Source organism: Dermacentor andersoni, chromosome 1, assembly GCF_023375885.2.
Source record: "Dermacentor andersoni chromosome 1, qqDerAnde1_hic_scaffold, whole genome shotgun sequence".
Classification (NCBI taxonomy): Eukaryota; Metazoa; Arthropoda; class Arachnida; order Ixodida; family Ixodidae; genus Dermacentor; species Dermacentor andersoni.
The window spans coordinates 270,163,960-270,178,113 of NC_092814.1; the positions used below are offsets into that span (position 1 = coordinate 270,163,960).

A 14,154-nucleotide genomic window follows, 5' to 3' on the forward strand; every position below is an offset into this window, starting at 1 on the left:
TTTAGCGGCTACTTTCAGTAAGTATCCCTTGAATTCATGTTAAATAAAGGTGTTCTTTTGCTGAAGCTGCTTACCCTGTCCTATTGCAGGCAGTATGGTGCAACATCTTTACAAGAAATGATAATAGTGGAACCAAGTTCTTCATTGTATATGGGTTTGGCTACATGTTATTACACATAGAAAGTACACATGAATGTCTTCGGCAATAATGCCAACTTGTGCATGCCAAGTTTCATTTCACATTATTCCGAAATGTTCTGTGTCCTTGAGACTTCAGAACATCATGCTGCAATCTAATGAGCCAGACACATAGAAAGATAACGATATTGTATTTTTTTTTACATAAAACCACCAAGCACACAACAATATAATAGACAGTACACAAGGCCTAATGCTACCTCATTCATTTCCTTTCCAGTGTTAATTTTAGCTCCACAATTGTTGAATAAAAAAGGGTAAATCCTTTCCTAGACACTTTCAATAAATAAGGCGCAGGGGTATATACAGAAACCATAAAAAATTGTGCCACAACACAAGAATATTAAGCTATTTACAAATATTTCAGCATATATTACAAGAGTCAACTGAATGGCAATAAAGAAAGATTGGTGATTTACACCCATTAAAACTGAGGACAAACACAGTTTAGTAGATCAATACAGTAAGGATTCTGCCTGTTCCAAAAATCAGTTACCTACACAAACATTAAAGTTCCAGAACCTTTGGTAGACTCTGCCATTTCCGACGGGATCACACTTGCAAAGACAAAATGGGCAAGTAGAAGGAAAACATTGCTCCTAGCCCTGCAAAGAGCAGCAGCTTGAAGTAACAGTTTCAAACGGTGGCAATCTCGCTCATCCACGATAACTAAGACAATAGAGATATGAAGGAACATCTTTGACAAAAAAGAAATGGCAGGATACATACAGATGTACAATTGCACTCAGCCCTATACTTTGCAGAACACTAACACACAAGAGAAAGCAAGACAATGCCCGACTGGACATACAAAAAAAGACTTACGCGGCAATGACAAGATACATAGTGAATTAAACTGCAATAGCAACTAAAGACCAAAAGCTGCTGTGTGTGTGTTTTACGAAGTAATTGTATTTGATGGCACAGAAAGTTGCCCCTCGGCTTTACCTTTTGTGCAGATGCTTTTGTATTGCTTCTTTTGACCTTACTGTAGATGCATACTGAGCGGCACATAAATTGGGATGTGCGTTGTCATTATGTGCCACTATGACAGACTACAACCTAGCAGTGAATAATACAAGTCTGGGCATCGAGTCATTGCTGCACTACCAAAACATCACAAAACAGCAAACAACTCAGCGATGCAGAGGTAAGGGCATGACACGCACACAGCAACAATTGTGATAATAGGCTCAAAAAAGACAAAGTGAACCCAAGAACTCAATGAACTCTTTCAAGGATATTGCCTAGGACAAAAGTAATGAGAGTTTAGAAAAATTTTTTAAAAATAAGGGGATATCAACAAAGTTATGTGAACAGGCACACAGCATATGTTTTTCTAGGAAACTTGCACCCAAACCTGAGCAAGGTTGACCCTAGCTTAGGAACACCCATACACTATCGCACTTCGAATGAAGCCCAACTGCTTGCAACATACCATTCCCAGCTGTTAATATGTGTAACGGGAAAATTGCTTTTTTTTTTCTCTTTCTCATAACAGCACAAGACAGCAAACAACAAATCAGCATTCCAACCTGACACACTGCATACAAGTAAATATGTCTTACAAAGTTGAAATCTATGTTTTAACATGTCCACACAAGTATTCACACAGTAAGAATATCTAAGAAAAGGCGAAAAGTGATCATTTAATGAATAGAAACAGCACAGAGGTGTGCAAGGGCTTTAGTGACACTGTGCGAAAAGGTAAATTTTCTAATGAAATGGTTGTGTTGCAAAATGTGCTGAGGCAGCAAAAACACACGTGGCTGAGGACAACAGAACTGTATTTACATCTTGTATACAAAACCAACAATTACACCATCCCAACTGAATCCTCTGCACCGTTCCACGTCTGGAATTATTACCTCTGCCATGTAGGAATATGGTGACAATTTAGAAAGAAAACAAGGAGGGCATTATGTCTCAACAAAATAACAGAAACAAGATTATAAAAAAATAGTTCCAAAAGCGGAGATGGGGCAGCATATGTACACGCACGTAGTGGCAAAGGACCTCGAAGAGTCTTGGCAAAGTGTCTCTATCATGTGTACTGGCTGGGGGGCTGTATGCCAACATTTCCATCCCACAGGGGGCAAGCAGTACACAACAGTCACAACACGACACAAAAGAACTTCTCCATCGAGAGTAGTAGTAGAAAGACCACAAATGCTCTGGAGCTGCACTTGGACAACATGCGCCGCTGCCAGGTTCAACAGAATTGTCTAAGTGACATGCACTGCCTGAGCATATTACAGATAGCTCAAGAAAGATGCAACATAGCTCAAAAGGAAAACAAAATGAGATAACATTAGCAGGGGAACGCTGCCCTAGGATTTGTAGGGCTCACAAAAGTAAAAAGCCATCAGGGACAATAAAACATGCAGCAGGCCCACAGCCACTCAGAGGGAATGTGCAACAGCCCCTCCAAAGTTTACACACTTTCCCCAAATGACCTTGCCCAAGGCAGCGAGGGAAACACAAAGCCAGAAACCATCTTAACAACCAATGAAGACCAATTGGACCTGCTCATCTGCAAGTCTACTGGCCACAGGAGAGCCGGACCACAAAAGGCTGTGGGGAATGCGCTACCAATAAATAAGCAATAGTGGGAGCCATGCTTCTTAACGGGCAGAGGAGACCAGAACCTCAGGAGCAGCGAAGAGTGTTGCATTCTACATCACTGGAGCCTTCTTCTTCAGAAACACGTGCCTTGATGACAATGGATTCGTTTAGGTTGTTAACAAGTGGTGCAGTGGTGGCTGTGGTGGTACTTTGCTCAGTTGGCTCACAGTCCATGGTGTTACCCTGCGATGGACTCTCCAGGCCAGATGTGTGCGCAGGGCTTTCTTCCTCATCTGAGCTGAAGGATGAGCGTGATGACTCGGAATCTGACTCAGCATCTTCCTCTTCTTCACCGATAAATGAGGCCCCTGGACTGTCAGAGTCTTCAGATTCCATGTAGACTTCCGCCCCAGAAAAGATGTATGTGGATGGTGGTGTGAAGAGGTAGTGGCCCTCTGTAACAGTGCCATACATACTTTTCAGACTGGCATGAGTAAGGAAAAAAAGGGAAGGTGGAAGGCCACTGGGAATCTTTAAAATTCTGTATATGTAATGACAGGAAAATGATTTGGCACCTGGCATCTAGACAACAAAGATTGGAGTAGACATGCCTGCTCAGTGCCGTTGCTGGGCTGAACGCTGTGATAAACAGTAGAATGTCACTTGAATAAGTGACAATGTGTAAGGTCAAGTTGTTTCACTGACTGAGAATGCATTTTATAACGTGACACCATGCTGTTCTGGAGTTTTGAGTTACCCATTTACCAGCCATGCAGAGCTGTCTATAATGCTAAGTTCAAGTTACACACCAGTCACAGAGAGACCTAAGCTAGTGCTCTTCCAAAATACTATTAGCTAAAAATAATAATTTATGCTTTGCAGCAATATTGAACGATTTGCTGAGACAGAGATTCCCCATCAAATGAGTTCATGGCAGTGCTTCACACATTTTTTTCGCACTGCTCAACACAGTTCTGAGCTGAGGCAGAGTCTTAGCAGAACCAAACAAAAATGCGGAACTAGAGAAAATAGCAGCAGAAAGCAAGCACAATGACAGGGCGAGCATTAAATTCATTAAATTTAAAAAACAACTTCTCAAATTACAAGCCTTAACCTTTTACTGAACAACTCAAACTGCTTTTGCCATATCCACGTGCTCGTTCCCTTTGCTCTGCTCTGAAGAGACATTCATTCCCTCTCTGTTCTCCAGCAATCCCATTTCAATCTGATTAGGTGTCAGCGACGTTTTCTTCGCAGTGCCCGCACCTGTACTGCCAAGACACTGTTGGGCTTAGAAACTTGCATACACACCCAGCCACCCTGGCACAGCAGGTTGTTTAGGCTGAATGTGCTGAGGCAAATAGCACCTTAACCCTTTCAGTGTTACTGGTGTACCTGTTGTATTCTCTGTTAAGCTTGAAGCCTGACAAAGTTAAAGTTGAGTTAATTAAGACACTCGAACTCGCAACTTCTGGTGGGAGTCCAACCCATGACCTTTGGTGTTATTTATGGTGAAGTTAAATTAAGACGACTGAAAATGCATAGGCATAGCGACGTGGTTGCAATGCTTTCGCATTGGGATAACTAAGGGCCCCTTCAATTTTATTGTTTCGCTTTTAAGCACTGCGGCCTTGGCTGCCAAAGGGCAGCAGTATTGCATGACTAAATAAATTCAATGCTCAAGCTATTCCAGGCTGAGCAATCGTTTGGTGTGCTGTGTCGAACGCTTCATACAGCTCAACAAAAAGTCTTCGAGAACGAATACCACTTTACGCAGCTAAAACCTCTCATCACACCCGTAACAAATACTGCTCTAATCTGGTGCAAGTATGCGGCGGCAGAAAATCATTTAAAAGAGATAAACGGCTAAACAATACGCCAAGCGCGTGCGCTTCGCCAACACGCAGCCGGGTGGCCGAGCGCTGCACCGTAGCATGGGGGACTGCTCGCAGTGCCACCGTCACCGTCATTCGAAAACGGTACTCGCTCCCGTCGGCGCACGGCCGACTAGCCAATATTCTAGGGACCATACTCTTAGGGTCAGCGATGTTTTCAGCCGCCCCAACAACCGAAAGACGAAAGTAGACGTAGCGGTCTGTGCATGCGCAGTACCGTCGCCCCCAGTTCTTGCGTACGCAAGCCTCTTGCGTCCCTTAATCTAAAACTCTCCATTTTCACTTTCGTGAAATTTCACGTGACTCGGCACCAAAAGCGTCCCCAACAAGTCTTCCTGCCGCTGTTCCAAGCTCGTTATCAGTGCCAAGTGCACTATTGGCCATATATTTCAAGAGGATCGGAGCCGGGACGAGCTGAATCTCGCGAAAGCGAATTATCTCCGTAAGAGATTGCACGAGCACGCGTCACATTCAAGCTTGTTCGAGATAAGTACTTCTTAAGAGAACCCACAGCCATTTGATTTGGGGACGGTACCAGGCCACTATGAGGTCCACAGAGCCCTTCCGACCAGCTTAGCATTTAAAGAGGGCCTCCTGCGGGTCCTGCCATGCGTGAATCAGGGATCTTGAACCGCTGAGCCACGGTGGAGTTTCCCTCCTCCTTGGCCATCAAAATTGCTTGTCTCTCTCAATGCAGGCGCCATATCGAATACGGCATGTCACCGTAACATCATGAATAAGCAGAGTCGAAGCGCAAAAGACCACAGGGCATTCCAACTAAAAACAAGTCTCGTCTTCAGTCGAATTGTCTATGGATTGGATCGAGACGTAAAGGTACAGGTTGTCAACGTAACACTAAAAACCGCAGAATTTAGGATATTTGCTTTAAGATTGCGAATTTTGCCATTATTAGAATGTAATGCGAATAAAACCCACGATCAGCCCGCTGCAGTGTGCTCACGTGCCAGCCTGCATCTGCTTAGAGCATTTTTCTTTTCTTTTTCTTTTTTTGAAAAGATGGTACTAGAGAGTCGCCGTAAAATTGCGTCATATATTGAGGTTTCTAATGCATTATGTTTATGGGAGTTTTGCAGGGACCAAACCAATTCGTCATAAAATGCAGGCCGTCGCATGGCCGAGGGACATATAATCAAGGTTCCACTCTATTCAGGATTGATTTAGGCATGCTCAACTACCGTCAAACGGCTTATAATGAAGTGCTTGGGGCTTCCAAAATCATTTTTTATGCAGGCCACTTCGTTGCAAAGGGTGCACATCACACAGCTCACAATAGCGCCAAGACAGAATTATTCCTTTGTTATACAGGTCATTTCATTGTAGAAGCGTTCATTGTAGAAGTGCTCGACTGTAGTCACCAGCCTAACTTCCCGACTAAAATCCCTAAAAAAAGATGTGCCATTATCATGAGTTTACATGGCTATCTTCCAATAGCAAACACCACTGCTCAATTCATGCAATTTGCTTAGGAGAAGCACCAACTGAGTGTTACTCTTTTACTATGAATATTGCTTGAAGAAGAAAAGTAGTAAAAACGTGAAATGTGGCACATTAATTGCATTAAATGCAATTAAACGGTCAGCGACAGCTAAGAAAAACATGCAAAGTCTCAGCAATCAACCTATTGGCACCTAATAAATATGTTTAAAGATTATCACTAAGACAGCACCACAACATTTCATTTTATTTAGTTAGTGGACAAGTCAGACTACCCACCTGGTAGTCTGGAGGCAACGCTGTCTCTTGTTCTTGGCTTCCAAAGACACTCAGACGAGCAATCCAAGCTGTCCACCTGGCTCTCCACCGTGGGAACCATATCAGCACTGGTAGAATCTGGCATGACTTCTTCTGCTGTATATAAACATCAGATCCCAACACATGAATATAATAAATGCAATATCCATGTACACAAAACAAAAACACACATCACTGATGATCAATCCCCAGCTGGAAATCTTTTTGCCAGCTCTGGACCAATATTTCTGGGTATTGGATCATAATAAAAGCAAGATGGCTTAATAAACAATGTCCCAAAACATTCACCACATTTAGTCAAACCCCTATTAACAATATTAAAGTTCTGCAAGAATGTAATTGCTATAAGCAATTATTATTGTGATCAGGTTAACGACAAAAAGAAATTTATGACAAACCTATAAGCCTTTACACCTGTAATCGCCGAACACAGTTCCACACCAAGAAAGATTAGAACAATTTTTGCACCTTCATTTCTCACCATGAAGACTATATTAAGAGAAAAATGAAATGTTATTTGAATTAGAAGTTTATTAGTACAGTATTACCAACACTACTTAAAATATGTGTGACATTTCCCTTGCTTAAATCACACTTTTGACTTATAAAAACGCAACATACGATATGCTTTCACATATAACCTGCACCAAAAATTCACCGACGATTAGGATACTCCCAAAGCGAAATTTGAACCCAGCTGTATACGTTTTTCATTTAGCGATATATTGGCTCGCGAGGACAATCTGTCTCATGTGGCACGTTGCAAATAGAGTGAAGTGTGCTGTGACTGCCTCGCTAACCATGACGCATGGGCGCGATTCACAGCCGCCGCCGCAGACAGACCTCCACTCATGCAGCAGTTTGTTTCCATAAAGACAACGCACGCTACTCTGTCGCCATCTTGTAGCTATGGTCTCCGCAAAACCCTTCATGCGCGGCACAATGCTTTTCTTCTCACACTTTTGCCATATTCTCCTCCTCTGCTTTCTTCCTCGTGTTCTCTTCACCATTGCAGTCTTTCATCCGTGCTCCCATTCGCTCTTACATCCTTTTTTTTTGCTGTGCTCGTTCACTCGGTTACACTGAGGGACAACTCTGACGCTCACCACAGGAATGGCTGCCTAAGAGGTGCGCTCTAAAATTTGAAAAATTTACCACTACAGTTGGGGCGCGAGTTATATGCGAATTCCGTCTTGAGGTGTGGCTTCATGGCAGCGCGACACGCTGTGCGTGGATATCAACAGCAAAGAGAAGACAGCTACACGTGAGCGGCAGTTGGTCCAAATCGCCTAAATAGGAGTGAGTGCACGCTGTGCCGCATGGAAAACTGTGCAAAAAGAGTGCCGCTGCCGTGGCCTCCAAGACTGCACTTATCTCTAAGCCCACCGCTGCTATAACGCCTCGCCCTGAAGCACGCCGAGACATGCCTTGATGGCACGGTTACCCTAGCATGGTTGAAAGTGAATGACTTTTCTCGCGTCTTCAGAAATCCATGCACAGCACTTTCTTATGAAGCCGGACATATCTTCGTTGCGGTTGGACTGGAGTGGAAGATGTGCTGCCATGCGCCCAGTTCAGTCATACTTCTGTGCTTCGAAACTTCGAGGCACCCTTCCTTTTACCACTACCGTGGTTAAAGTGTTCGTTGTAACAGTACAGTGCTTTTGAAAATGTTTTTTATATATCTGGATAGTTTAAATATAGGCTGGGTCGGAAAATCATAAATGCAGTAAAATGTGGTCGTTATAACCGATAATTTGTTTAAATGGATTCAACTATATTAATAACACAAGCTATGACTTAGCAGTACGCACTGTGAATATATTTTTATGGTGTGAGCTATATGAATGCACACAGTCCAAGAAAAAACAGTCTGTATACAATCAAGGATTACCTACTGAAGCATGCCATCTTTATCACAAGAAGCATATGCATGCAGACCACATGGCCTTCAAGTAATGCTCCTCAATCACCAGAGCAATGAATTGGGCTAGTTGGAGTACGTTCATTGTTACTGCGCTATATGCAGTACACACTAACAGGGACAAGATGGACACTCAATGGGAACAAAGACACAAACTGACACGAAGTTGCACTTCTTCGTGACAGTTTACATATTAATTCCCATTCAGCGTCCACCTTGTCCCCATTAGTGCGTGCTGCACATAGCCCACTAAAAATGAAGTGCTCCTCAACCAACAAAAAATTCATTTATCATCCTCTTCCACAAAACAATATACAGTAAAACCTCGTTAAACCGTACCCGCCTTAAACAGTAGTTTCGTTTTAAAAGTAGTAAAGTCATATCCCCGACTCAACGACCATTGAACATAATGTGTCTTGTATCCACATAAACAGTACCAGCTTACTGCGTACGTATCAGTTAACACATAGTGTTTCCACTTTTGGTCGCGCAAACATGGCAGTGCGTCGTCTCCATCGGGCGGCCCGGCAGAACAACAAGCCTCAGAGATCAGAACGGCCTTCAAGTGCCCAGTGCGTTTGCGTGTGAAGCCCCATCATCATTATTTCGGTGCCGTGCCAGAGAGTGTTGCGGCGTCGTGCAAGCAAGGACTTGCATCATGCCGAAGCTCGGATAAAAAAGACGCCAGTTGCTCAGCATAAAAGAAAAATTGGACATCGTTCGTGCTATCGAACGTGACACGAGTTCAGCACTGGCACACGACAGGGATCTACTATTGACTACGGTGTGTGGCATTTGGAATGCGAAGAAGTTGCTCGGCAGCGCTGCTGCGACCACGAAGAGATGCCATGTCGGCTACGATAGCGAAGTCGCCTACCAACTCGCCCAAACTGCCACGCTTTTGACGAGGTTCGACTTTTCACCATCGTTGCCTCTGTTGTTGCCTAAGTGTTGCCTAGCGACAGTGATGAGGACAACTCGGAAAGCGACAGCACGGGCAATTCAGGCCCGACAGTGGCAGAAGCTGCGCGTTACGTCAGCCTCATGAATGCAATCGTCGTGACAAGAACAGCACCTCGCAATGAAAAAGGCGCCCCGCGACTTCCGTAAGGCTACCGCGCCCGTGCACGGAGAATATGCAACGCCAACGAGGAATCTGCCATGCGAGTGTTTGCCGAGGAGAGGGGGCAGCCTGAAAAGCTGGCTTGCAGCTTCAGTAAGTTCGAGGCCGCTGTCGTCGCTGCTAGGCTGCGGCGGCATCAAACGAAAATAACACTTTGTCGCACGAAGTGAATAAATACTGCATATTTTTTCCCCTTTCATCGCACTCTCTCTGAGTTTCGTTTTGACAGGTAAGTGGGCAATCTCATGCTCGATCTCATGCTATTTCGGTTAAGCAGTACTACCGTTTAGTACATACTTTTTCCGAGCTCCGGCCAACTATTGTTTAACAAGGTTTCACTGCAGTGTGGCATGTGGGGAGCCATGTGCTGCGAGTTTGATATCCCACTTTGTTGTATCACTTAAAACAAGAATCACTGCAGAAAAGCATCTGAACTTAATTCAACACATTTTCATGCAAAAACTGATTAGTGTCACAAGAGTTTACACACCCACAGATGTGCTGCTAGTCGGGGTGTTTCCATTCTCATCTGCTGCTGTGGTCCCATTCTGCTCGGCAGGTTCTTTGACTTCTGATAATGACTTGGTGGATACTTGAGGAGGCAGTGATGCGAGTTCTGTTAATGGTGCCACAGGCCCGTCACTAGGAGCCACATCCCAGCCGAGCCTTCAAGGTGAGGAAAAATGCCACAGTTATGATCAATTGTTGCCACATTCAAACAACGCTAGCTGATGCCAATGGACAGAGCAACCCACCTGTTGCACAATTCTTTGATGATGACATCACAGTCACCCAAGAGCTCAACATCAAAAGTGACGTGCTTCAGTGATTCTCGGTTGATCAGTATCTGGGGCACCTCTGGAGGAATCGAACCTACAGAAGACAGACATAGGATAGCTCTACTGTAACAAGAAAGACAAAGTCTGAACAACCTAGGCATCCTTGCTCAAATGCTCAGAAGCTAAGAATGTGAATTAGGTCAAGAAACGTCATATTACACATGTGCAGGAATACAGTAGAACCTCGTTCATACAATTTCCCGGCACCAACGTTCGTGATTGAGAAAAACAAAACATGATCCAATTGAGTTATTTTTTGCCGGTTCATACGTTCCTGAATAACCCTATTTTTCGGCACCAACATTCAATAAATTGGCAAACTGTGATTGTATGACATGTTTTCCGGCCGCTAGGTGCCATGTTAACAAAATGCGCGATGCATGCATGATTGAAAGCAGTAGCTGCCCAGTGCGGCTACTTTGCCGCAATACTTGTCCGCACGTTTCACGTGAAAACGCCGGCGTGCACTAGGCCAACCATGTTGCGATAAGCATCTTCTCCTATCTGTTTCACAGTGCATGGTGCCGTTGGAAGTGTACAGCACGCTTTTAGTAGGCGATAACCCAAATGCGGCGAGCCATTCATTGCTGCAGACTGTGAACGTATGATACGTTTTCCAGCCACTAGATCTCATGTAAACAAGAAAAGGCACAAGGCACGCGCAATTGAGAACAGTAGTCACAGTAGCCGCCCCCTCTAATTGGCTACCTTCGCAATACTGGCCCGCGCGGCTCACATGAAAATACAGGCGCACACTCAGTTTCTTATTCTGGTACCAGCAAATTTCCTCCCAGGACGTCACAGGCCTCATTCACACCTATTGCCACCAACCCTATTGCGATAAGCACCTTCACCTATCTGCTTTACAGCGCATGGGGTGTAGTGCCTTTGGAAACGGCGTGATGTGAGCATCACATTTCGCTCTGGCGGCATCTGGCGCAACCCACCAGCTCGATTTTGTTTCAGTTTCCGGTTGCCATTCTAAAACACTATGCAATAGGAAAACAACAAAATGCATTTTGTCTTGGGCTGCCAGAACGCTACCAGTTCAACATGCACCTGCGTTTCGTGCCACAATGATTCGCGCAACGCTTCACTTTACCTAGATGTCAACGACAGTTGAGTGTCAGATTTTTTTTAGTTACTTCGGATCGTACGTTTCCCCGGTTAGTACGTCTTTCTTCTGTCATTTTTTTTAAATGTATGTATGAGGTTCTGTATATTTTCTAAATTTTTTTAAACATGTACAATGCACTGCACCTATGCACCCAAAAGTACTAGATATTGCCTCCGCTGCAGTGGTTGCAGATTTAATTTCAATAGTTACACTCTCACACCCAAATATTTGGGCTACATTGAAAACATTCGTTGAGAACTCATGACCAGGTCAAGTATTTAGCAGACACAAATAGCTTGAGAGAACATGAGCAAAGTATGAACCAAATAACAGAGTCAGTGCCACACATAAAAAAAGGGGCACTCACTAGGGATAAGGGCTACTGGGCGCACTTTGAGCGAGGACCCCATGACAATAAGCAGGTCACACTGGGTTTTGTCCCGACTCATGGCCTGGTGGAACTCCTGGGAGAGGCCCTCTCCAAAGAACACAATGTCAGGCTTCATGACTGCCATTTCCCCACTTGCTTCCACTTCCTCCAGGCTACATTTGGGACACAATGGAATTCTCTGCAAGGACAAGGAACCACAAATGCCACTGTTACAACTCCAATGGTTACAAATAGCTTAGCAAACTTTCAAATAAATTCCAAAGTTTCAATATATCCACCAATATACTTATATTACAGCCATTGTGATTGAATTTATCGTGAGTTAAGAGTTGTAAACTTGATTTTTCATTTTCTCAGAATTTCCTGATTTGCAGTAAACTTTTGTAAAAAAAATATGGTAGCCTGAACAAAATACTCTTGCTTTCAACAGTTGGTAGATCTTCAACTTCTTATATTTTAAATGCAACAAGCCTCTTCAAAATCCGTTCAGTTGATAGCAAATGAAACAATTTCTTTGTTCTCAAGTATTTTTATAGGAGCTCCCAAAGTAAAGCTTCTCCTAATAATGCATGCTTCATGTAGTTCAGCGTAATGACAGACTTGCTAAAATGGTGAACACTAGGATATGAACGTAACTATGCACTACCGATTAGTTGGGTTAGGTTAGGTTATCTATTCAAAAACTATTCAACATTCTTCCAGCCCAATTCAATTGTTTAAAAAATTACAATTAGTATACCAGTAATGTCAGTACATGGAAGGGCATCTAGGCAACCCCAGTGCCAGAAGATGACCCTCAGTGTGCCAGAACAAATTCTATTCATAAATGATTACTGACAAGGTCACTTTTCATCTAATTATAATATTTGAGAAGTACATTAATTATGACTAATTCTCTAATTGGGTGGAGTGAAAAAAATAGTTTGAGTATCTCCAAGCGACGGCGAACATTACCTTTGTTCTGTCCAGTTACGTGGCATTTGCATATTTTTGAACTCTGGCTAAAATTAGCTGGGACACACTATAATTTCTGCTTTTAGTAATATTATATAATTACATAGTAACAATAATTATATAGTTATAATTATATAATTTTGCTGTGTTTATATAATCTTTTACCGTTCACAAGCAAACAGTCAACACATCGCCTATAAATTGTCTGACTGTCTAAACTCGCTGAATACTCCAGCTACGACTAATGATATTTGCTCATGGTACACAAAGCAACTATTTGCCCTCCAAATTACCCGAGGGTATCAAGTGAGCAATAAAAAAATGCATGCTACATCAACACGCTTTCATTTACAGTGTAAATAAACAAATCCAGTTTCTAGTTTGCACAAAAGCAGTGCGTAAGCTGCAATTTTCATCAATTCGCGACTGATTAGCACTCACAATGGTGCGAGCCTCGCTACTTCTTTCACAGCGGGGCCGCAGTGTAAGACCCGCTGTCCTTATCCCAGTAGATGTGCTTTTCACTACCATGGGCACATCCCCATCATTTTTTAATCAATGAGCTGGTCAACAACAGTTTGTCCATTTATCGTGACGTAGCCAGCAGGTTCATGTCAGTACGCTAGCCATGGTAGAATTGCTCATCATCCTCGACAGCTTCTGCCGTGTTTGTGACATTGCACATGCACGAAATCAGAACGAAACCACTGCTTGCCGAAACCATGGTTACTATCAACGTGATCATGGATGGTGACTACGCAGTTCTGAAGGCACTCGGCCAATGTGGTGTCATGTGCGGCGGTAAGCACACGACTAAAAGCCACAAGAGCAGAAATAAGCACACAGAGTTCCAGCGTTCCCACACAGTTTCAGCAGTTCCCACTGACGACTATGGCAATGCAGACAGCACTGCTTCGTTTTGGTTGGAAGTTAGCACCTCTTCTGCTATTTTGCATCATACATTTGCAATGCTGCATGATTCAAGGGTTGTCCAAATTAACCAGCGTGAAGCCAAATACATCCGAATTATTGAGTTTGATGCCATTAAGTAATGCATACACTTGCGGGAATTAGAAGACAAGTCTGACTTATCTGATTTTTCCATATTAACAAGGTTTTACTATACCTACTCCAAGTAAAATTTTATTACGAACCAGTAATCGTGTCTTGTTACTTAAAAGCTAGCTTGACTGTCAGTAGATGCTGACCACAAAAAAACTCACCACAGTAGACCTCTCTCAAGGCAAACTTTAAAAAAGGGTTCTCAGATAAAGCTAACCCTTTCGCTGTCACGGACGTACCGGTACGTCATCGCGCTTCCCCCCCACGGTGTCACTGACGTACCGGTACGTTCTCTATCGTGCGTTCAAAATTT

At 43.4% G+C, this 14,154-nt stretch overlaps 1 protein-coding gene across 3 annotated transcripts in view; it reads right to left on the reverse strand.

The window, feature by feature from the left end:
* Positions 1-312: 312 nt before the first annotated feature.
* The window catches only part of Sirt1 (Sirtuin 1), a 42,377-nt gene continuing 28,535 nt past the window's right edge, over positions 313-14,154 (reverse strand). For 2 of the 3 annotated variants that reach the window (XM_050195525.3, XM_050195523.3), the window contains exons 8-12: positions 11,802-12,003; positions 10,234-10,351; positions 9,969-10,144; positions 6,393-6,527; positions 313-3,218 (exon numbers count right to left, since the gene is read on the reverse strand). In XM_050195525.3, coding sequence (XP_050051482.1) covers positions 2,848-3,218; positions 6,393-6,527; positions 9,969-10,144; positions 10,234-10,351; positions 11,802-12,003 — 1,002 coding nt within the window. In that variant the 3' untranslated portion in view covers positions 313-2,847. The remainder of the gene's footprint in view (positions 3,219-6,392; positions 6,528-9,968; positions 10,145-10,233; positions 10,352-11,801; positions 12,004-14,154) is intronic. The other variant, XM_050195524.3, reaches the window with a different exon arrangement.